Below are 23,275 nucleotides of genomic sequence, written 5' to 3'. Positions count from 1 at the left end.
CTGATGACAACATATTCCAAAACTCTGGATGACTGCACCCAACGGTTTCATGTAAATTTTAAACAGCATGGGACACAAGACTGACCCTTGCGGAACCCCATACTGGAGAATCCACGGAGCTGAGCAATTTTCTCCAAGCACCACTTTCTGGAGCCGACCTGCCAAGTAGGAGGGGAACCACTGCAATGCAATACCTCCCACTCCTCTAGTCGTCCCAGAAGGATACCATGGTCAATGGTATCGAAAGCTGCTGAGAGATCACGGAGAATCAACAGTCACACTCCCCCTGTGTTACTCTACGTATTAGACAGGTAGAGAAACAGATGTGTGCTTTCTTCACAGTAACATAATGTGGTATTCACCTGCCCCGCCTGAATGAAATATTGAGCACAGTAATTGCATGACAGCTCTAATGCCCCCTCATCCTGATCAATCTCAAAAATGGTGTACCTTTTTCCTTGGATTCTTTTAATCATCCTCTTCCTAATCATAATGGTTGAACAAGAAATAAGGAGTAGATTTCCCCCAGACTTTCTATGGTTGTTTATGAAAGAATATACATCCTATACATGTACCAGTTTAAATGGAGTAATCTGAAGAATCACTGTAAATGATTGATTTCTAGAGAAAAAACAATTTAGTTGACCTGCCAACTAGTTCAAGTACAGGATGCAGGTCATTTTTAAGGGAAAAAAGGTAAATAGCTGAACATCTTCTAAAAATACACATCATTATGTATCAATTAAACTTATTGATGTGATATTATGACATCATTAATGTTGAAACAAAATTTATTTATTTATTTAAAACATTTATATCCCACCCTATATCAATAAGATCTCAGGGCGGCGTACAAAAATTGCAAAGCAGTTTTAATCACCCCCTTTGTTTTTAATGGCACTGACCTCTGGTTCCCTTTGAAATATAACCACTCTTCCACCCTTGTCTCCTGTTGCAAGAAGATCTCCAGAGTAATTAAATTCTACTGTTGAGATAATGTCGGCTGTAAACATAAAACAGAGACAATATTATATATGTAGATTGAAATGAGTACTTAAGAGTCCATAATTCAATAGACAATTCCATATTAACATACAACCTGATTTTCAACATTAATATTAAAAAAAGATGTTTTCTCTCCTCAAGCATTGATCACCTTTTACATTTTATAAGATGTCCAAATTACATTTAAAGCATGAGGAACATAGTCTAAATTCTAGCATTTCCACACTGGCGTTGGGAATTTAGAGATACCCAGAGATACGAAGGCCCGGAAAAAAATGGAAAAATTGGGGGGGGGGGGGGAACCGGTTCCCCTCCCATTTTTTCTGAAGCCTTTTTTTGGATTTTTCCCAAAAATTGGGAAAAATTGAAAAGAATGAAGAAAACATGGATTATGGGTTGTTTTATTTTAGCATGACGAATAAAATGTTTAAGAAAAAGTGTTCAGATATTTACTTCTCCAAATGATTTCTAAAAACGATGTACAGTATTAGATTATTACAATTTCTGTGCACCAAGTACAAGCAAAGTCCTAGGTTCCAAACTAAGACTAAAACTCTCAAATTTATTTATTTATTTAAATACAATAGCAAGATGCATTTCTGCCTCTAGGGGGCACTGCCATTGAAGCATAGACTGAAACTGATAGTGATAGCTATAGCTCAGAAAATGAGTCTGATTAAATTTCATGCATATTCATTGAATCTTGGTCCCCCCCCCCCTTTTTCTCAGTTTTTTTATGGGAATGGGTGCTTTATGTCTGTTTGACACTGTGGAGGACTAGCGGAGGCATAAATAATTTTCTTTGTTACTAATGTTGATGGTTTCTTCTGTTGTTTTTTTAAATTGTTTTTTTTGCCTGCCCTTCATAAACTGGCAAAACCAAAGAGGTTCCTAACAATTCAGGAGCTTGTTATTGTTATATGCTAACAAAGGCAGGTAAGAAAATAGTTTTCCATTAAAAAAACCACCACAGAAGGACTGTAGCTAACCATCAAACTATGGCTATGACATTCATTTCGATTTTAGGAACTTGATAGATGAAGCACATATTGAAAACTTAGACTATCTGAAGTGGAATAACTGAGACAGCATAATGGCATAGAAGTATAGATTTTATGTAAAACACCTTCTTTAAAATTATGTCACAAGTCAGTAGGACAGTTATGAATAGATAAATTATCTGAGTCTACTGTACTAGTAGAGAATATATGAAAGAGAAAAACCCCTGATAAATTTAACACAAGGAATTTACAAATTACGTCAACTAAATGGAACAGACAACAATCTCTCTTTGGCTCTACTGTAGTAGCATTTCAAGTTTACTCACTGAATAATACAGAATTTAGAATCTCAGTACCATTACTACTTCCAATACAGCAGTGATTTTTCTTATAAAATAGAACACAAGAATAAAATGTTGGTGGGGCGGAGGTGGTGATGCAAGAGATCGTGTGTACAAAGATTAGACATTGTTTAAGGGATCTGATGGTTGTGGCTCTGTTTCCTAGGTGGCTTTGAATATTTCTCCCTTCTCAGCTCCTGAATCTTGACATGGTAACCATTCTCTTTCATATACATTTATTGCATCATGTGAAGAAACACATACCATACTTAGAACACACAATTGAAATCAATGGGATTTAAGACAGTCATTAAATTAGTCATGATTGATTTCAATGGGTCTGCTCTAAATATGACTAAGTCTGGATCCAACTCACAGAAAATAATTATCAGGCATTTCTATCCAAGTAGCATATTCCCAATATTACTCTAGAACTCTACTGGGAAAAATGTATCTGAATACACCTTTTAGAAAGGTCTTCTATATGTGAATTGTTGGAACTAAATTAGACAGTCTCTCAACTAGTATGATATGTAAAGTTGTGTTAACACATAAGCACAGATGACTAATTAAGGCTACTGCTTAACAACACCTGCTTCTGAACAAAAACAAAGGATTAAACATGAGTGAAAACAGAAAGGTCAGTTCAAAAGAACTTGACTTTAATATACCTTATGACGTTAAAAATACCAATAAAATTTCAAAAGATAGTCATAGGATTATAACCATCAGGTGAGACCTTTTATTATGGCATTTCATTTTGCCATCTGGAAACTATTTTCCTCTCCATGGATTTAATTAGCCAATAGCTACATTGAATTTAGGTTCAAGGTTCTCTGTGGGGTTACATGCCAGGAGTTGCATTTTGCTAGAATGCATTTAAAGACATAGACCTAAAACTCAATTTTTGGACTGCCCTTCCAAATAATTTTGCACATAATTTAGCAACAATAGGGCTGAAAATTACTTTGAGACCCACAACAAAAGAATAAACTCTACAAGATATCTCTACAGGCAGGAGATAAATGTGTGTTTTTTCCTCTTACAGTATTTCTTCTATGAATAATCTGGTGTGTGTTTTTAAAAGGAGCCCATAGTTCTGAGGCATATGTTGCAAGTTGTACATCAATATTTCCTCTATTAGCTCAGCAATCCTATACTTGAGATCTATTAGCAGAGGGAGCATAAGATACTGCAAAAGCCCAGCCACCCCAGCAGAATGTGAGATATGCCACCACCATGACTGATATGCCAGTGGAATACTTAAAATGGATCAGAGTTGTGCAGAATGACATAGAGAAGGAGCACAATTATGCCATATCCTATACACCTCCAGACTATGGCCACATGCTCATCAACAGTGAAACTTTGCACTAAAGCTGGACCTGGTACAAAAATATTTTCTTCCCACTGAGTTGAATGGCAGCGGGGACGGGGGGATTAAAACACAGGAAGCTATTTTATACAATGTCAGATCATTGGCCCAACTAGTTCAGTATTGTCAACATCGACTACCAGTACCTGTCCAAGGTTTCATGCAAGATTCTTTCCTAGCCCTACCAGGGGATACTGGCGATTGAACCCGAAACCTTCTGCTTGCAAAGCATGTGGTCTACCACTGAGCAACCATTCCTCCCCCACAATGATTGCCTTGCCCACATCACCATGCCAGAGCATAAGATACAGTGTAATTCATCACCGAATCACAGCACACCACCACCATATGTAAAGCTCACACATTAAGTCAATTGGTGTGTTCAAATGATTGCAGGTGAAAAAGAAGCCATCGTGGCTTCTTCCCCCTACCTTCACGTAAACTCCCATTATCTATATTACCCATACTGTAGCAAGGGTTGGCATGTTGTCTGAACCTGCTATGCGCTGCCGCGGGGATGGCTTCATAACCCCCCTACAACACCTACTGCAATTTTGGAATTATAGCATTCTTCCATCAAAATGATTATAACCCTTCTGACTTTTGTTAGAGCAATGCAAGTGTCCAATAGTGGTTTGCATCTTTCAGCTATCCATTTCATGATGCCGTTGCTCGTTTTATGATTGGTTAAACTAGGTCAAGTATCTTTCATCATAGTAATTGGGTGAGCTGCTGGTGTCAATGTAGAATACCACACATTTTGAAGACAGGCAGTCCAAAATGATAGATTGTTTTCATCTGCATGTGATCAAACTACTAAACAAACCTTCAACAAAGAATTAAAATACAGTTTTGCCAGAATTAGCACTTCTACAATGCTCTGCTAACTTCCACATGAGACTGCCATTGAAGACTATTCAAAAACTGCAATTAGACCAAAATACGGCTGCCAGGTTATTGTTTGGGGGCAGCTAACAGGACCAGATCTCATCAGCTACCTGTAGATCTGTTTCTGAGCACAATTCAAACTACCTTTAAAGTGCTATAGAACTTGGGAACTGAGTAACTGAAGGATTGTCTATATGTGGAACCGAGCATATATTAAGGACATCTTCAGATGACTCCACTCTCGAAGATGAGGCAGGTGACAACTAGGGAGAAGTCCCTTTGGATTGTAATGCTTTGCCACTTAGTGCCATCCAAATGACAGCTCCGATAGATGTGACGGCCAGGAGTACCTACTATCAGCTTCGGCTGATATGCCAGCTGCGCCCCTTCCTAGATTTAGAAGACCTAAAGACGGTAGTGCACACACTGGTAACTTCAAGGCTCGACTTCCGCAATGTGCTCTACATAGGGCTACCTTTGTGCCTAGTCCAGAAACTTCAACTAGTTCAAAATATGGCAGCCAGGCTGGTCACCGGTACACCTAGGGGTGACCACATTACACCAGTTTTAAAATCTTTTCACTGGCTGCCAATTAGTTTCCAGATGAAGTATAGAGTGTTGGTCATCACCTTTAAAGCCCTACATGGTTTGGGTCCAGGCTACCTGCGGGATCGCCTTCTCCTGTACAATCCGCCCCACACACTCAGGTCCTCTGGGAAGAATCGACTTCAGTCAGCCAAAACCAGGCTGACAACAATTACCTAGAGGACCTTCTCTTCTGCTGCTCCCAGACTGTGGAATGGCCTGCTGGAGGAGAGTCATCAACTTAAAAGTCTTTTAGCATTTAAGAAAGCTACCCTGTTTCCCCGAAAGTAAGACATCCCCCGAAAATAAGACCTACTTCCAGTTTTGCCTCTCGCTGTAATATAAGGCATCCCCCGAAAATAAGACCTTTTTTTTTGTTCAACAATAAATGTGTACCGTATTCGTCTTCATGGAAAAATAAGACATCCCCTGAAAATAAGACCTAGCGCATCTTTGGGAGCAAAAATTAGTATAAGACACTGTCTTATTTTCGGGGAAACAGGGTATTAAGACTGATCTCTTCCGGCAAGCCTATCCAGTGGGATTTTATGATGTTTTTATAACGTTTTTAGGATGTTTTAACAATGTATATTATGTTTTAATTCAGTTTTATGTATTTTACCATTTATTGTTGTTCCCTGCCTCAATCAACATGGAGAGGCGGGTAAGAAATAATAATAATAATAATAATAATAATAATAATAATAATAATCCATGTCCAGACCTTTTTATTTTCCCAGGCCTTTTAAAGTTCTGGTTGAATGCTTTTACTCCGCTATGATTTCTATGTGTTTACTGTTCCACTATCCTTATTGATGGATATCAGATTAACATGGTGTGCTAGCTATAGTGGGAGTAGCAATAATGAAGGGCAGGGCATATACATATTTGTTTGAATGAGAAATGCTTACAAGCAGTACATTGGTGGACCTCTGTGATAAGACAGTATGAGGAATATGCACACTTTGTTACTGAAATCATGATCAAGCTTTTCAATGAGCATCAAGATTATCCAGTATTTTAAATGTCCTGTGTTGACCCAGGTGAAGTTCAGTTATCAGCTGAACAGAAAGGTGAAGTTGTACTGATGATCCTTTGAACGAATTGCTTTCTCTTACTGCAGTAACTGGCCTATTAAGAAGGGCTGGATCAAATGCAACTACCAGACTACACATCTCTTGTGATTGGGAAATGTAACCCTACCAATCATAGGAAAATCCACACCTTCCAGGATCCATGGAGATCCTACTAGAATCACTTTTGACCTGTGCAAATTCAATTACAATCCTCATCCACCTGGCCACATCTTCCAAACACTTTCTTGATAGAGATAGCAACTGGAAGTTTAGTGATTAAAAAATTGTTTGGCTCTCATCTGCTTACCAACGATATTTTACGCCAAAATTGAGAGTGCTCACTTCGAGAAGCTTCCTAAAGGTGTTTAAAAAGATTGACATTGACACCAATCCCTCTTGAATTCCAAAATCCTGATCTCCAGGGACCTGAGGCAGCATCTTTAATGACCACCATCTATGTCCAGTCAACGCTAAGAATAAACAAAGCCTGTCATCCCAAATCAAAAACTGAAATAAAGTTAATTACAACTTTGATTTTAGATTTGACTAGTACTACATCCATTCATGAAGTTATTAATTTTATGAAACAACACATTTCTAAAAGATTAGCAATTCCCCACCCCCCACCTCACACAATTGATGATGCCATGGTGATCACCTCAGATGTTAGTTTCCCCGCTCATCTCTGCCTGCTTCTCTTTGGTTACAAAATAAAACTTCCCCTGAGACAGTAAAACATGACCTGTAAGCCTGTAGTATACGCTATTTCTGTATGCACTCAGTTTGTGTATGCTGTTTCTCCATAAAATTCCCACCAAGCCAAAAAGTTTTCCCATCAATATACAGTCTATCTTTATTTTAAAATACATTGCACATACTCGTACTGTATCTTTGGTAGTTTCAAGAAAATATGGGGTATCTGTAAGGAACTTTGAATAACAATGATAAGGCAAAGAGAGGAGGGCAATTTCATTCCAATGTGGTTGCATTCAGAGGCGGTCCACAGGATACCCAGAGCATCTTGAGGTGGCAGTTCCTGAGGCCTTCTCTCAGCCTTTCCTTTCCTGCAGGGCGAGGGAGGTGAGGATGAGCTCTGTGGGAAGCCCCCACCACAGGACGTCTAAAACACCTTGAGGTAGAGGTTACCAAGGCCTTCTCTCAGCCTTTCCTTTCCCATACACTGCCGAAGAGGACAGTGGGCCATCGAGGGACAATAAAAGCTGCCTGGCTCAGGTAGGGATGTGAGAGAGGCAATGCTTTTATTTATTGTTTGTCTGAGTATGTGCGGGGAGGGGGAGGTTGTGTGTCTGAGAACACTCAAGAGATGTGCTTTTGTGTGTGTAGATGGGAGGTTATATGTCTGTGAGTATAGCTGGGGAGTGTGTGTGTGAGAGAATGAGAGAGAGAGACAGAGAATGAATGAGAATATACATCGGGTAACTGTGGCTGAGGGGTTATTTCTAGGTTTGTGTATTTTTTAAAAAAGTATTCTTCCACCCCATCTGCATGAACTTTGATGAAACCTTTGTTCATGCTTCTGCTCCCCTCATGCCCTCTTCTTTTTTAAGTTCTCAGTGGGAAACTGGGTAAAGAAACTTTTTGGTCGTGATAGGCGTCCTTTTGGTATGCTTTTATAAAAATCAAATGGCAAACTTGTCAGTGCAGAGATTTTACAATGTTAACTGGGTGCATCCTGTTCTTCCACAACTCAAACAGGTACTTACTTCACTGACCAAAAAAACAATAATTTTGTTAAACTCCAGTATGTTAGTCCAAAGAAGTGATTATGTGGCTGTGGGAATTCCCTACTCCCTGCTTTGCACGTGTCGTGTATTTTAAATGTTAAATGTTTTAATATTGTAATATATTTAATATATTTTTAACTTTTCTATATTTCTTTTCATAAGTTTTAAAATGTATATGTTTTAAATTTTGTAAGGCCATCTTGAGGCCCAGTATTGGGCAAAAGGTGGGATACTACTACTACTACTACTATCCAAATTAGGGAAAAGGTGTAAAATCCTTAAACCACAGAGTGCATATATCAGTTTTAGATCTGTGCCTTTAAGTAGATCCATTAAAAAAAAGTAGGAAATTTTGTGGACAAAATTTAGCCTTGTTTCAGTGGGGTATTCAATATTTAAAGCAATTAAGAAAAGTAGTTCCCAGACCACAGGACAAACATCACTTTCTGAGTATGTTTCCTGTTCAAATGTTAGTTTATTTGTAGTCCAAATGCTTAGGTGCAAGATTTGGTTTTTATTAATAACTAAGGATGCATGTTTAGGCAGAAAATAACTCTTAGTCTGAAAAATAAAGTTAGATAATTTCTTGTATTTCTTGATGTTTATGGAAAGTAAGGTAACTTGCTAATTTACAGAAAACTACATACTGATTTTCCCTCCAGATTGATACCATTTCCAATATACATTTTGAGCAGTAAGACTTACTCTAAACATATTTTCTACTTGGAACATTTTCAAAGGAGCAAGCAGCAAGAGGTTATAAGAATCAGTAGTGACAAGACAGCACGATAGTACTATATTTTGTTTCTAGTGTACATTACACCATAGAAAGAATTAATCAATAACTTGCCAAATCAGAGATAGAAGAAAGCCGAGGATCAGTCAGAACAGCACTGCTGTTGTTCTTGTCTCTACTTAGAGAGTCATTGCTTTGACCTTAAATGCCCCTGTGCCTGTATATAGACACATGGGAGAGGTTTGGTAGTAGGAAATAAGTTGCCTGTATGAAATGAACTTTCATATTTGATCCTGCTTCAAAATAAGCTCATAATCCTATAGCTGTGCATTGGTGTGCTAGATAGGATTCCTCTGTGGAAACAGGCTTATGTGCATGAAGTGCCCTTCAACAAGTTTTTATCCACCCACAGAAGTAAATACAACTAACTGTTACCCTTTAATCCACAAATAACATACATGATGGCACTTAGACACTATTATAGTGTGGCTATTACTAGGGACCTCTTATATAAAACATCTAAATAGTTTGATTTTTTTCAAATGCCTGAGTTTTGAAAAGCAATAGATGTTGTGACATGAACTGCTAAAAAGGAAACACTTAGGAAAAGATAGCATGTGCACACTGGAAGCCATATGCACAAAGACCTCCCATCTACCCTAGTGGCTTCCAGTGTTGCTTGCATGCACGTAGGTGCTGCTGTGTGTATGTATGCAAAGTGGAAGGCAGGATTCTACTGGTTCTATGGGAATGGTTGGCCTATGTATGCTGAGGCTGCATTGGCTTGAATAATTCTCACAGTGTTTTAGGAAGGACTCTGCAAACATAACCAGTGTGTCAGCAGATTGGGTTTTTTTGGGGGGGGGGATATTTCTCAGAACATTTTTAAGATTTAGCTATATTTTGTGAATGCTTTTCAGTGTAAGGAAAGAAACAAGTCTTTACTAGTGGTCAAACAGAAGGTACCCTATATATGCTATGCCCCCGTCAGCTGAGAAATCTGGCAGGACCTAAGGAGCACGTGCATCCTTAATTGCCAACTATTTTCATCTACATAAAGCTCTTGTATGTATATTTTAATGTTCTTTATTAATAAAGATTGTTAGATATATTCTTAAACAACTATTATTAATTTAAGTAGAAGTTACTACTACTACTACTACTACTATTATTTTAAATAAACAGAACATTGGTGCCCAGCAAGGCAACCTAACATGTAGGAAGAAAACGCTAAACACACTCAGACAAGTTTTAAATTTGTATTTTAAATTTGTATTTCTGCACCGCTGCTGAATTTATCCTGGTTGTGTTTTTATATTGTATTTTATATCATGTTTTTATACTGTTTGTTTCATACTTTGAATGGTTTTAATTTTTTGTGAACAGTCCAAGGAGCTTTGGCTATTGGGTGGTATAAAAATGCAATAAATAAATAAGTAAGTAATTTAATGGCCATACAATTAAGTCTATAATTTGAATACCTATATTGAAACCAATGCATACATTAAACAAGTAGAAAGCCTTGTATGTTGCTCAGGTGCCCACAAATCCTGCTTGCCAAGAGCAAGTGCCTCTGGCGATTAGGATGCCCTCCCCAAAGCTCTTGATTGTGTTGCAGTTTGGTGAAGATAAGAAACAGCAGGAGTCCCTTCGAAACAGTGGGAGAAACTCTTGCTCTAACTTTGTCCACACTCCCAGGCAAATGAAAGAAAACCCCACCTCTCCAAGTCCCCTGGGCATGCTAGAGGACTTAGTGGAAGACTTGGGTTTCCCAGCAACTGATATTCAGAGGCATACTCCCACTGATATTGGAGGTAATATTTAGACATGCTGACTAGTAGCCATTTATAGCCTTATCCTCTATGAACTGGCCCAATTCCCTTTTTAAAGTCATTCAAGTTGGTGGCCACCACTACATCTTATAAAAGTGAATTCCACAGCAGTGGTTGACAGAATGTACAAAGTAGTGACAGCAGAATGTAGGGAGAATGGGATTGATCAAGTGATGGGGCAGGCAAGCGGAAAAGTTGTGCAAAGCTATCTCTATATTGAGGATCAAGCCAGTTTACTTGGTTGATACAAAGCTTTAAAATTAAACGCTGTTTTAAAAGGTACTGTGCACAATATTGGGATAGGTAAATAACATTTAAATAAAATAGTTGTGTTCTTCACTGCAAGGCCCAAGGATCACTGACAGCTCTCTGTCACCTCAAGTGCATCTCTCTCTCTCTCTCTCTCTCTCTCTCTCTCTGTGTGTGTGTGTGTGTGTGTGTGTGTGTAATAACTGCTGACTCCCTTAAGAAGCTCCCTTGCTGTTTGTTTTAGGAGTGAGCCAGCTGACCTGGGATCCTGGAGAAGGCTTCAAAAGGGGAGGGGGTGATCTGGACACCTGTCAGTCCACAGCTGTAAGGTGGCCAGGGGTGGCCAGGGCTGGGGGGAAGGGCAGAAGAGAGATGATCAGCCAATTAGCTGTGCTGGGTGAGGAGCCCAAGAGGCAATGAACAATGTGATTCACTAGCTGAAGTGATGCACTGAGCAGGAGCTGGAGTGGAAATCAAATGTTCAGGCAAGAGAGAGCATGCAACATAAACCTGCACTGGGAGATTTTACAGCACTGAATAGAACAGAGCACCCCATCCAAGAATCACACGACTGTCAAAATTTGCCTGCTTGGTGACTAACTGATGAGACCTTGCTTGGATGATGTCGAGGGGCAAGGGAAAGAGAGGAGGGGCTCAAAAAAGCCTCCAGCCAAGTCTGGTGTACAGCATTGCTACTTGACTGGAGGTGGGGAGGAAGAGGAGAGGTCCTCTCATGGCCTGGAAAAAGGCCCCCAAATAACCTTGGAGGCATTGCTCAGGGCCAAAATGGTTCCTGCATGAAAAATAGTGAAGGTAACTGGAATAGTTAATTGAACAATACTTACATAAACTTATTCAAGCCCATTATCTTAACAGGTCCCTTCTTTTCTGTACTGAATAAGCATTTGAGATCATTCTGACAAATGTCATGAAATTTTCACTTATTTACAGCTAAACCAAGAACATATTGCATTACTCTCAGCAAACACCAATTCCGCACAAGCACAGAATCCTAAAATAAAGCATGTCTATGTTCCCAATAGCCAATTGTTCAAGTTTAGATACTATAATTAACCAGTCTACCAAACTGTAATTGAGAACCAGATTTTTGGAGTACAACTCCAAGTATTCCTGACCATTGGCCATGTTATCTGGGGCTGATGGAAGTTGAAGTCCAAAACTCTAGAAGGCATCTGATTGGGGAAGGCTGCACTAAGTCATGGTTTAATGAGCTATGAATTAGCAGGAATGAGCTGCAGCAACACTCAGCCAAACCGCATCTCCCCTCTTCTCCTCTCGTGTAACCGAAGAGGAGAAAGGAAGCTTCTCTTCTGTCTTTTAGTTAACCACTTCACTGTGATGGGGCTGCAGTTAATATTAAACAAGCCAACTTCAAACCACGTTTTCTGAAGCTGGTTAAATTAACCATAATTAATGTTAACTAGTTTGTTGCTCCTAACATGACAAAACACAATTTAAATATAAAGAAAAAGCTTCTGATCTGCTCCTCCAGTTTACACATGAGAAGAAGGGATGGGGGCAAGCACATAGGCTCATGATTTGCTGCGGCTCATTCTTGCTCATGTAGATTGTACTAAACCAGTTTAGTGTGACATGCAGGTATGGTCATTATGTGCTTATTACAATATGTATACATGGCCAGGCACCATTCCCAATTCCCTAGTACAGAATAGTTGAAAGTGAGTGAAGTGTTCCTTCAGATGGAAATGCTTCTGCCAGTGGTACCCAGAGAGGGCAATCCTCCCTTCCTGCCACACACCTTCAAGACCTGCTCCAGAGGGTTGGAGGACTCCCCAGAGTAGATTGGGGGGGGGGCATGGGCAACTACAGGGAGTACTGAAAATGAGAAAGTCCTGTTGCTTGAGCAGATTTGCACCTGTGCCATGCAGGCTTCTGCCTATGATGATGATGATGATGAATCAGTATCATCAGTGTACATGACACTTTATAGAGTAATAAGAAGACAACAGGTCCCTGCCCTGAAAAGAAGCATTTTGTATTCTTTCAAGAAATTTGGCAACAAGTTATACATCAAGACTTTATTCTTTTATTCGATCTGTTGTTCACCGATCCAAAATCTTTTGGATGTGAAAAGGTATATAAATATTGTAAATAAATATCAATAAATAAAAGTTAGGGATCAGGATTTGTATTAAGCACTGGCTGACTGACTGAAAAGTAAAAAAAATCATTTAAAATGGGGAGATGACATATCTTTGCCACACACAAACACACTGCCCTCAGCACTACCTACCAATATGGAGTTTGGACAGGGTGCATAGTGCACATAGATGCCAGTACTGCACACAGTAAAAACAACAACACAGTCCGAATTAACAAAACGTGAGTAACATGCATACTTGGGGAGGAAAGCATGTTGCACACGCTGGCAACTGTGGATATATACAGAAATAATTTAAATGTGACCAAATACATACTTCCATACTTTTTTTTATGACTGGAATAAACTTTAGCAAAATGTTGGCTATGTAACCCTCACTGTGGGATAAAATTACTATTAAAGCAAGGGTGCAGGACTGCATACAGTTCTTTGTCATTATAGCTGGACTGCCTATATGAAATTGTTTAATGATGGTTATTGTTAAATATTTGTATTTGTTACATTATTGCACATTGCTTTGTGCAGGCTTGTTTTAAAAAAGTAGAATATGTAAATAAAATGAAGAACCTGGACTTATGGCTGCAATCCTATACATACTTCCTTAGGAGCAAATCCCATTGAACTCAGTGTGACTTACTTCTCTGTAGACTTGAATTTGATTGTGCTACAACCCAAACCTAACCATCTTAGTGCAATCTAAAGCTACCATCCTATATGTCCTTTCAACTGAACAAGTTCCGTTAAAATTCATGGTACTTAAGTCTTTGACCCAGTTTGCGCAATCAAAACAAGCCACAGTGGCTTGTTGCGAATTGTGGTGCGTACTGACACGATCTGCATAATCACCACTCAGTAGTTTGTGTCATCCAAACCTGGGTGACAACCTTCAAATAACCCATGGACTGTTGTTAGGTTACTGAACCCTTTAACAAGATATGTCGCCCAGTTTCAAGTGACACGAAAAGCCATGGCTGGGCTGTGATTATGCAAATTGCCCTGGTATGTGCCAGCACACACTAACTGGGTTCAAAAAACGCAATAACTCGTCCTCAAGTGTTGAGTATGGCTTGTTAATAGCAATGGGTTATTGTGTTGTCTGAACCAAGATGTGTTAACAAACCATAGTTTAACTATGGACAAGCAATGAACAGAATCGATGAATTGGTGTTTGGTTGTCTGATCCAAATCATTGTGTGTAACAGCCCTAAGTAAGCATGTGGTACCACATTAGAAATTTAAGAAGCATTACAAATGTAAAAGGCTTAGTTCTTAAACATCCATGCTCAAATCAATATTGAACAGTTTAAATAACTACTTGTGCATTTTGACTTTTGTGATCTACAGCATTTTTATCTTGAAAAACTGGTTACATTCTCAAATATGGCACTTTTTAAAACATATAATTATGCTGGTAATTTTGTTATGGGCCAGTTTTGACAATAATTAGTTTTACATAAATTGCAGGATGCTCTGTAAAGTTTTTGGGAGGGACTAGACTTCTATATGACAGTGGTTTTTGTCATTAGCATAATCATCTCTGTTCCTTGATACTATTCTAAAAATGAATACAGACAATATTTGGTTGGCCAATTAATCTTTTTTTTTTAACCAAATGCCAATCTTAACAAAAACTACCACAAGTTCCATAGACTGCAACAAGTGTTTTAAAACATGATAGACTGAACTGAATTTGTTCATTACTCTATACTATTGTCAAAAAGTAGAATGTAAGTCTAAAATATAACCAAAAGTGAAATTCAGTTCTGTCTGTCTACAAATTGAGTGATGTACAGCACCATGTACATTGATGGTGCTATATAAATAAATAAATAAATAAATAAATAAATAATAATAATAATAATAATAATGTGTGTCAGTGTGATGGATTATATCTCTGGAGGATTGGGAGACCCTTTGGAGCTGCTTTTGGGGGCACATTTTTTTGCCCCAAGTTTTTACAGAAAATGTTAGTGCATTTATGTCCATTAATGTTAAGGAACCCCTTTACTTGGTCCAAGAAAACCAGGTGCTTATCCATATAAACCTGGCCACTTTTAAAACATAGTGGCAGACAAATATATTGTGGGTGTGGCTAATTGTTCCACCATAAATAGAACTGCAAGTGCAACTATCTACATAAATATTAACTATGCTCAATAGGAAAGCATGTAGACATCTTGTTACTAATGTTGTGTGGCTGCCTGCCATCCAGATATGGAATTGTGAGAAGACTATCAAATGTCACTACAAAGGCTGAAAAACAATGCTAGCATTAGTATATGTATGGGAATTTGTCACTATCTACTCCACTATAGAGTTTTCTCATATCATGAAGAAATATTTAACTGGAATGTTTCTTCTATACTGACACATGATGTTACAAATTGCAATAAACCCACTAATGATTCAAAGAACAATGTTTTGGTTATGCATAAAGAAGAGCAATTTAACATACATAATCATTGCTCAAACTGTAGTTTGTGTGTGTATGTTTTTAGAACATAAGCACTTTTAAAAAACCTAAGCATTCATTCAAGAAAGCATGGAGCCCCTTACCTGCAAACCTGTTTCCATAATACTAGCGAACGCCCCCCGATTTGAATAATCCAAATATAGTATGTTGAAAGGGATACTCATTTTCAACATCAGTATTAGTAATTAAAGCAATTTCAGAATGTTTGTCCAGACCACGCCCTAAGTCTATCTTTCAGCTTCAGTGCAAAGGAAAAGTCACAACTTTAAGGAATATTTTTAAAGTACAGTGAAATGAAAATGTGTTTTTAAACACAGTAGCATAATAACAACTCATATAAAGTGAAGTGTAAGTTAAGTAGCCCTCCTCACAGGAGTATACATAGGAGTAATATGACAACCTAAATAAGTATGATTTCAAGAAGTGATGAAAAGAAACCTCAGAGCTCAGACATCATGAGTACCAGTTATGTGAATGAAGCAGCAACGATTAGAACACATTTCTTAGCACAGTGGTTCCAAAAATGGGCGGTACTGCCCCCTTGCGGGCGGTGGGATTGCATAGGGGGGTGTTAAGAGGCAAGGGGGAGGCAGGGGGCGCTAAGAGGCAAAGGGGCGGCAGGGGGGCACTAGAGGTGGTATTTTCTGAGAAGCGCCTCTCCAGAAGGTCTTAAAACCCAGGGACATTTTTATGGGAGAAGGTAGTTTGGTCCCAAGCCATATAGGGGAAGAATCCACACATGTATTAATACCATTTAAGAAGAGTCCTTTTAACGGTGAATTGAAATGTTTCAAAAGCACCAAAATGCTAATGAAGAGTTATGCCCTGCTTGGTGTGACCCGCCACAATGGCTGCAAAACAGAGGCATTTGCTCTCTTCCCCCCCCTCCCTCAGCAAGCCTGCAGCAGGTGCTTCAGATTTTGAATAAATATTCAATTAATTGTTACTGTTTTGAATTTTATTGTTCTTATCTTCCTTAGTGGGTCGCTGAAAACCGCTATTCTGAATAATGATTTTTATAGTGTAGGGTAGGGGACACTGGGCATGAGTTTGTGGAACCAAGGGGGCGGTTAACTGAAAGTTTGGAAACCACTGTCTTAGCACATTTACTAGGTATTAAGTTCCACTGAACTTAGCTAGGCTTACATCTCAGTAAATACATCCAAGATTGAACCATTTTTGTAATGGTTCAATGATTTTTGCTCTAAACAGATTAAACTTAATCAGCATATTAGTTAGGACCCCCAAAAAGTAACTAAAACCTTGCATGCAAGAAAGAAGAATTCACATTTCTATTGCTAAACTAATCCCAATTGAGAGAACCTCATTCCATCTATCACTAGACTGAATGAAGCCTGACAGTTTTGACAGACTGCTCTTCTCTCCACCCCCTTTCCTTTTCTTTTGGTTGTCTTGTTCCACTGTCTCTCTTCTCCAGAACATAAAGAATAAAAGCAACCTATTTTCTCTATTGTACAGAGATGGCAGAGCAGCAGCTTAGTCAGACTCCGCAATCCCCCCTACACATTTCACATTTTTCAAAGTGGGGAAGAGGAGAGAATATCGATGGATGAGCAGGCAGCCCTTGAATTATCAATTCGAGCATGCTTTCAAAGGTATAAGCAGCTTTTGCTAACCTGGTGTCCTCCAGACATTTGGGGCTGTATCTCCCATCAGCCTCAGCTGACAAGGGCAATGGTCAGGGATGCTTGGAGTTGCAATCCAAAACAACTGGGGGGCACGAGATTGGGAAAGGTGGGTTGAAAGGAATACTCTAATACTCCCGCACCCATCTTCTCAAGCTGAGCAAAGGACACCGTCTCCCGCTTGCAGTAGAAATCAGGGGCAACCCCCACCCCCCATCATGTGCGGCATCCCGAATGGAGGAAGTCTGCCTTGAAAGTAAAAGGCCATCTAGCCTGCAGACACGAAGGAAAAGGTTTTCAGCAAGCTTTAGTGAAGCTGTAGTAGCAGCTTCAAACATTCCCATTGAAGGAGGTTAAAAGCCGGAGGAGGAGGAGAGGTGTAGGGGTGTGTGGGGGGGAGGGGGCGGTTAAAGGGAGAAGAGAGGCCTTTGGCGGCCTTGCAGGCTCCGGGGTCATTCCGTCCGCTCGCCCGCCCCTCCCTCCACGCCTTCTTTACCTTCCGCCACGTCCTCGTCGATCGCCCCCTTCACCTGGGAGAAGCACCACTGGAAATCGTTGCTGCCGCCTCCGCCGCCGGCCACCCCTGCTGGAGACGAAAGAGCGCCGTGAGCCCGACCGGAGACTACCAGATCCTGCCGCCGCCCGGCTCCCAGAGGCAATGAAGCCGGCTTGGCTCGCTTCCAAGCCTAGCTCGCCTAGGTTGCCAGGACGCCCTCCACCGTCCTAGGCCGCCCGTGGGCCCAGGCCTGCCTGCCTGCCTGCCTCCGCCCGCCAAGACCAGGGCCAGCACCACCGCCTCTGTGGACGCCGCCGCGCGTGCCTCTTACCTGCCATGTCGCGCAGCGTGTGCCGGGCGGAGACCAGGGGCTGCGCAGCCCGCGAGGCAGACGAACAGGACGGAACGGGATGAGAGCCGCTAGGAGCACCGCTGCTGCTGCTGCTGTGGCGGCCGCCACCGCCAGCGCCGACGCCGCCGGAGGTTTGGGGGTTTCAAAATGGCGCCCATTGCCGGTCAGCCTGATCCGGTGACGTCATCCCCCTGCCAGCCTCCGCCGGGCGGAGGGAAGTGTCGAGTGAGAGGAAGAAGAAGTGGGCCGGGCTGGGGGAAGAGGCGGCGGGCTGGAGTGAGGGCGTGAGAGCGGGGCGGGAAGTGAAGAAGGGACGGGGCCTCTCCAGCCCTTGAAGACGCTTCTCTCGCGTGGGGCCGAGGCAGCTTCCCGTAAGGCCGGAGAGAGACCCGGGAGGCTTTCCCTAGTGGCAAAAAACCTCGAAGAAGAAATGGGACTGGCCGCCAGCCCCCAAATTTGTGGTAATATGAGTCAGTATGGGTTGGTGTCCTAATAATAATAATAATAATAATAATAATAATAATAATAATAATAATAATCATCTTCCAAAAGTAAGACGCAACCTTTTATGAGGGCCATTTGAAGTAGTGAGGCAAGCTTTCGGCGCACAGTTACTTGGAAGTTGTTTGGCAATGGAGCCTCATTCCTTTAGTAAGGCAAGTTGGGCAAATCTTACTTTAAAATTAAGCCCATTTTAAACCCTGAATTTTAAAACTGATTCTGACATCTTGAAATTTGTGGCAAAGCGGAGGTTTAACATTTTCCTCCAGGACTCGATAACTGATGGAATGCCTTGTCGGTGTTTGGAATCAGCTTTGTTGCCTGTTGAGTATTAATAAAGCCTCTGGACGTGTACAAAGTGTATTTCCCTCACTAGTGAATAAATATGGTATACCCAGAACTATTTGGATTATGAAGTGGATCAGACAGGATGGCTCTCAAGTAGAATTGAGTTCTGGCATCCTCTCTAAGGGCTATACCACATGGTATCGTTCAGCCACCAAAGATTAGTTCAGTGGTTTCTTTTCCTTTTCAAAGTGCTTATCGAGGGGACACTTTGCAGTGACACTTCACTTACCAGAGGGGGACACTTTCACGATCCATTCTTCCCCCAGTCATTTTTTCTTTCACTGGTTCTAGACCTGTGTTTACCTTTAGCTAATCTAAAACATTGCTTTATTTTTCAAAAGAAAAATATTGAAAGCAGATACTTAGGTTTTATTACATTATACCCCAAACACCTTTTTAAAAACAATCTCTAAAGCCTGGTTGAAATGACATTTGTTGGGAAGCTATCTGCCTCTTTTGATCAGTAAATGCTTAATAGGGTCTCGAGGGTAGTAAGGCGGGATATAAATGTGATAAATAAATAAAAATATGTGCCTGAGAAAGAGAATGAGAGAGTTCATGTTTAAAATAATGCATTATATTATTATTATCCAAGAAAATGGATACATGTAAACACAGAATCAAACCCAACCCTCCCCTGCTTGCAGCCTCATCAGTACCTTGAATACTCTGTGCAAAATGGTCCCAGGCCTCCCTGTTGTTCCCTTGTACAGTGGCTGCTGAGTAGCAAATGCCTACTGACTTATCAAAGCTCAGCATATCAACACTGATCCCAAGAAGGCATAGGTGTTGTGTAAGAGAGAGAGACTGTAAGATTTGTTGTAGGGAGTAAAGGGCAAGCAAAGCCATTGCTGACTGTATTTACTGTCTGAAATGTACAGTGAATGCTTCAATGGTTATATAAGTTTTTGCATTGTAATCTTTATTTTTTCCCCTTTAGAGTAAATACTTGAATCATCACCCACTCCTTCAGCAAGAACAGGTTGTTCCTTGGTTCATTAGACACACAGCCCTACATTCTTCACATGGCTTTTTAGATTTCAATTTTAAGTTGGTCTGTTATGCAAGGTGCCAAGTCCTCTTTTTTCACAGTGAAAATATCTGATGTTTTAGTATGTGCAAACAATAGAAAAGAAAAACCCTGTGTAACAATGAAAAGCAAAAGTATTACATCTAATTCAGTGTAGATTTGCCATGTCCAGACTCTGAAAGGTTACATATACTTCATTCATTGGAGAGTAGGCAGAACTTCATTAGTGTGGCTTTTCCTATAACGGTTTTGTAGTGAGGGAAGAACTGTGCCTGGTGCAATTTACCCTCTAAGAAAGTCTTGAAAAGTATAAAAACCCTCTTGGGACTTAATGCTATAAATAGGTTCTTCAGTCTAATATTACTCGAGATCATTTTTATTTTCTTTAGATGTTACTACTGTCAGATAGGTCTGGCATACCAACATTGTGGCAAACTGTAATCGGTAGTTGATCTGCATATGCAGCAAAATTCCATGGGTTATCAGTATATGTGAACCTAGAACTGTGACTTGTTCGAGGGTTGTTTCAACGACAGGTGCCAGGAAAGAATGGTAAAAAAACCTTAGGCACCCTACATGCTAGTACTACAGTGCTACTAAGGCATTTGGGATGCAGGGAGGGAATGGGCAAAGGTGGAGGGAAACAAACCACCCAGGGATTGAGAAAACAAACCACAGTTTGTTCGATTGTTTGCCAGACAAACTTGGGTAAGACAAGAAACCATGGTTTAAATAAACCACAAGTTAGCATTATGTGCAAACCAGGTCAGAATGTTTACATATTGCAGAAATGTATCACATTTCCAGCTTAATAAATCAACAAGGAAACTTAATAATAACAACAAAGTATTTATTAAACTGATATACAGGTCTCTGGCCTGCTTATGTTTATTTTTATTTTTAAAAATGGCTAGTTTTGCCCACAGTGATAATCCAGTGGTGTGTGTTTTTCTGTTTTGTTTTCAAACTTGGGTTGTTACAAATACAGCAGTGTGCTGTGCATGCTGCCTGATTACTTGCACTGCAAGCAGGTGCAGCAAAACAATACAGAAACGTTCTGTCCTTGGATTGCTTGGTGTTGTATCCCAACCCAGAATTCTGGTTTGTCATGGGGAGAGAAAAGGCAGACTTGGAGTCCAGAGTTACAACTCTGGTTGTCTCTCCCCTGAAAAAAAACATTCCTGATCAAACTGGGCCTTTAGCTCATCTAAAACCAAGAAAATAACCAATTGTTTTGGCATCCTGGTAAGAGATAACAGACAGCAATTATATCCCCCCTCAGTAGGAAAAAGCAGAGGTGGTGTTTATTAAAAGTGTTATACAGTAAAATATTCAAAAGCGGGATATTGCTTTAAACATATGACATCAGTTCTAATTGCCCACCTGTTTAAAATATGGTGATGCTTATGCTAGACATTTCTTTTAACAGAAAACCATATTGTGGCAATGATTCTTCTTTCCCTCTGTTTGTGTCTTTCTAGATGTTAAATAATTACTCAAACACATTTCAACATTACATACATTTCAACATGTACACACTTGGACATATAAACATATGTGACTTGTTCTATTAACTGGGACATTTGTCAACATGAGGGTAGCTTTGTAAAAAAAAACCCACCCCACTCTCAGCATTCTTCGCAGCAGATCTGGGGCTAGTGTAACTTCTGCTGTCATCAGGAGAGTGGCTGTAGTCTGCAGGGGTTTAGGATATGGTGTGTGTTCTTCACACTTGAACTGCATAAATATGTGAGTTTATAAGTAGTGGCATTATATTTTCCCAGGCTGAACTATACACAATATTCCCAAATATATATTATTTAGGTAATGCCATTGTAATAGCTACACTAGTATAATCAATTTTTATTTCAGTGGATTAAAGATTTAGCATTTCAGAGAGAAAAAAATGGTAGAAGCTATAGACATTTTTCTGAAATTCTGGTACTTTTGTCGAAAATAATTTGGCGCCATTTTCTTCATTCCAGGTTTTCATTGTTTACATACTCTGTAATTCTCACCATAGTTATTTCTAGCATGTCACTGCTTTAATAAATTCTAATTAATTGACCATTACAGTTTTGATTAATTACTTGATTACATCTGAAACAAATTTGCATTCAAATAAAAGTACAGTTCTTAAGGGGAAAGAATGTTTTAAGATTGATTAAATAATTAATTAATCATCCATTAGCTGAAGCTCTCAGGGCAGTTTGCAAGACAAAACCTAAAATCATAAAATATAATATCATAAAACATTATATAAAAACCACAAGTTTAAAACACAATGAAACCAAAGTAACAAAGTTAACAGCCATGCAGAAATATAAAAGCTCACTAACACAGTTTTTAAAACTGAAGGGGGGAAATAAAAAGGCCTTCACCAGGTACTAAAAAGACCACAATGTAGGCCCCAGGTGAGTCTCTCTGTGGGGGCATTTCACAAGTAATATAAACTTATAATATAAATATAAATCCAATATAATATAAATATAATAATATATTATAATATATTATAATATATTATATATTATATATATATATTATAATATATTATAATATATTATAATATATTATAATATATTATAATATATTATAATATATATTATATATTATATATATTATATATATATTATATATTATAATATATTATAATATAATATATTATAATATAAATATTATATCCAATATAAACTTCTCCTGTCCAATATAAACTTCTCCTGTTAACCTTCAAAGCTTTTCACGGTCTAGCTCCTTCCTATCTCTCCTCTCTCATCTCACACTATTGCCCCGCTCGTGCTCTTCGCTCCTCTGATGCCATGTTTCTCGCCTGCCCAAGGGCCTCTACTTCCCTTGCTCGGCTTCGTCCATTTTCGTCTGCTGCCCCTTACGCCTGGAACGCTCTTCCAGAACATTTGAGAACTACAAGTTCAACCACAGCTTTTAAAGCTCAACTAAAAACTTTTCTTTTTCCTAAAGCTTTTAAAACTTGATGTTGTGCAGACTTCTACTGTTACTTTCTACTGTTAGTTTTTCCCTACCCTGTGCCTGCTTACCCTTTCCTGTACCTGTTGGCATTCTCTTCCCCTCCTTATTGTTTTACTATGATTTTATTAGATTGTAAGCCTATGCGGCAGAGTCTTGCTATTTACTGTTTTACTCTGTACAGCACCATGTACATTGATGGTGCTATATAAATAAATAATAATAATAATAATAATAATAATAAGTAGGATGCCACCACTAAAAGGGTCCTCTCCTTGGTGGCCACCTCACTTCATTGGCAGGGGCACCTGGAGAAGGACCTCTGAGGATGATCTCGGGATCTGGGCAGGTATATATTGAATGATACGATGCTTCAGGTAACTTGGCCCCAACCTGTTTTAATACCAGCACTTTGAATGGTTCCCAGAAACACTCTAGCAGTCTATGATTATATTGGCCAGACCTCATTAA

At 39.5% G+C, this 23,275-nt stretch overlaps 1 protein-coding gene across 2 annotated transcripts in view; it reads right to left on the bottom strand.

Moving 5' to 3' along the window:
• Positions 1-18,066, bottom strand: part of PPP2R2D (protein phosphatase 2 regulatory subunit Bdelta) — a 36,940-nt gene extending 18,874 nt beyond the window's left edge. The window contains exons 1-3 of one of the 2 annotated variants that reach the window (XM_063132828.1): positions 17,923-18,066; positions 17,592-17,681; positions 906-1,003 (exon numbers count right to left, since the gene is read on the bottom strand). In XM_063132828.1, the coding sequence (XP_062988898.1) occupies positions 906-1,003; positions 17,592-17,681; positions 17,923-17,929 (195 nt within the window). In that variant the 5' untranslated portion in view covers positions 17,930-18,066. The remainder of the gene's footprint in view (positions 1-905; positions 1,004-17,591; positions 17,682-17,922) is intronic. The other variant, XM_063132827.1, reaches the window with a different exon arrangement.
• Positions 18,067-23,275: the final 5,209 nt, after the last annotated feature.

The sequence above is a fragment of the Elgaria multicarinata genome, chromosome 8 (genome assembly GCF_023053635.1).
Source record: "Elgaria multicarinata webbii isolate HBS135686 ecotype San Diego chromosome 8, rElgMul1.1.pri, whole genome shotgun sequence".
In the NCBI taxonomy this organism is placed as follows: Eukaryota; Metazoa; Chordata; class Lepidosauria; order Squamata; family Anguidae; genus Elgaria; species Elgaria multicarinata.
Note: the sequence above shows the minus strand (reverse complement) of the source record. Positions and strands in the feature narration are given on the sequence as shown.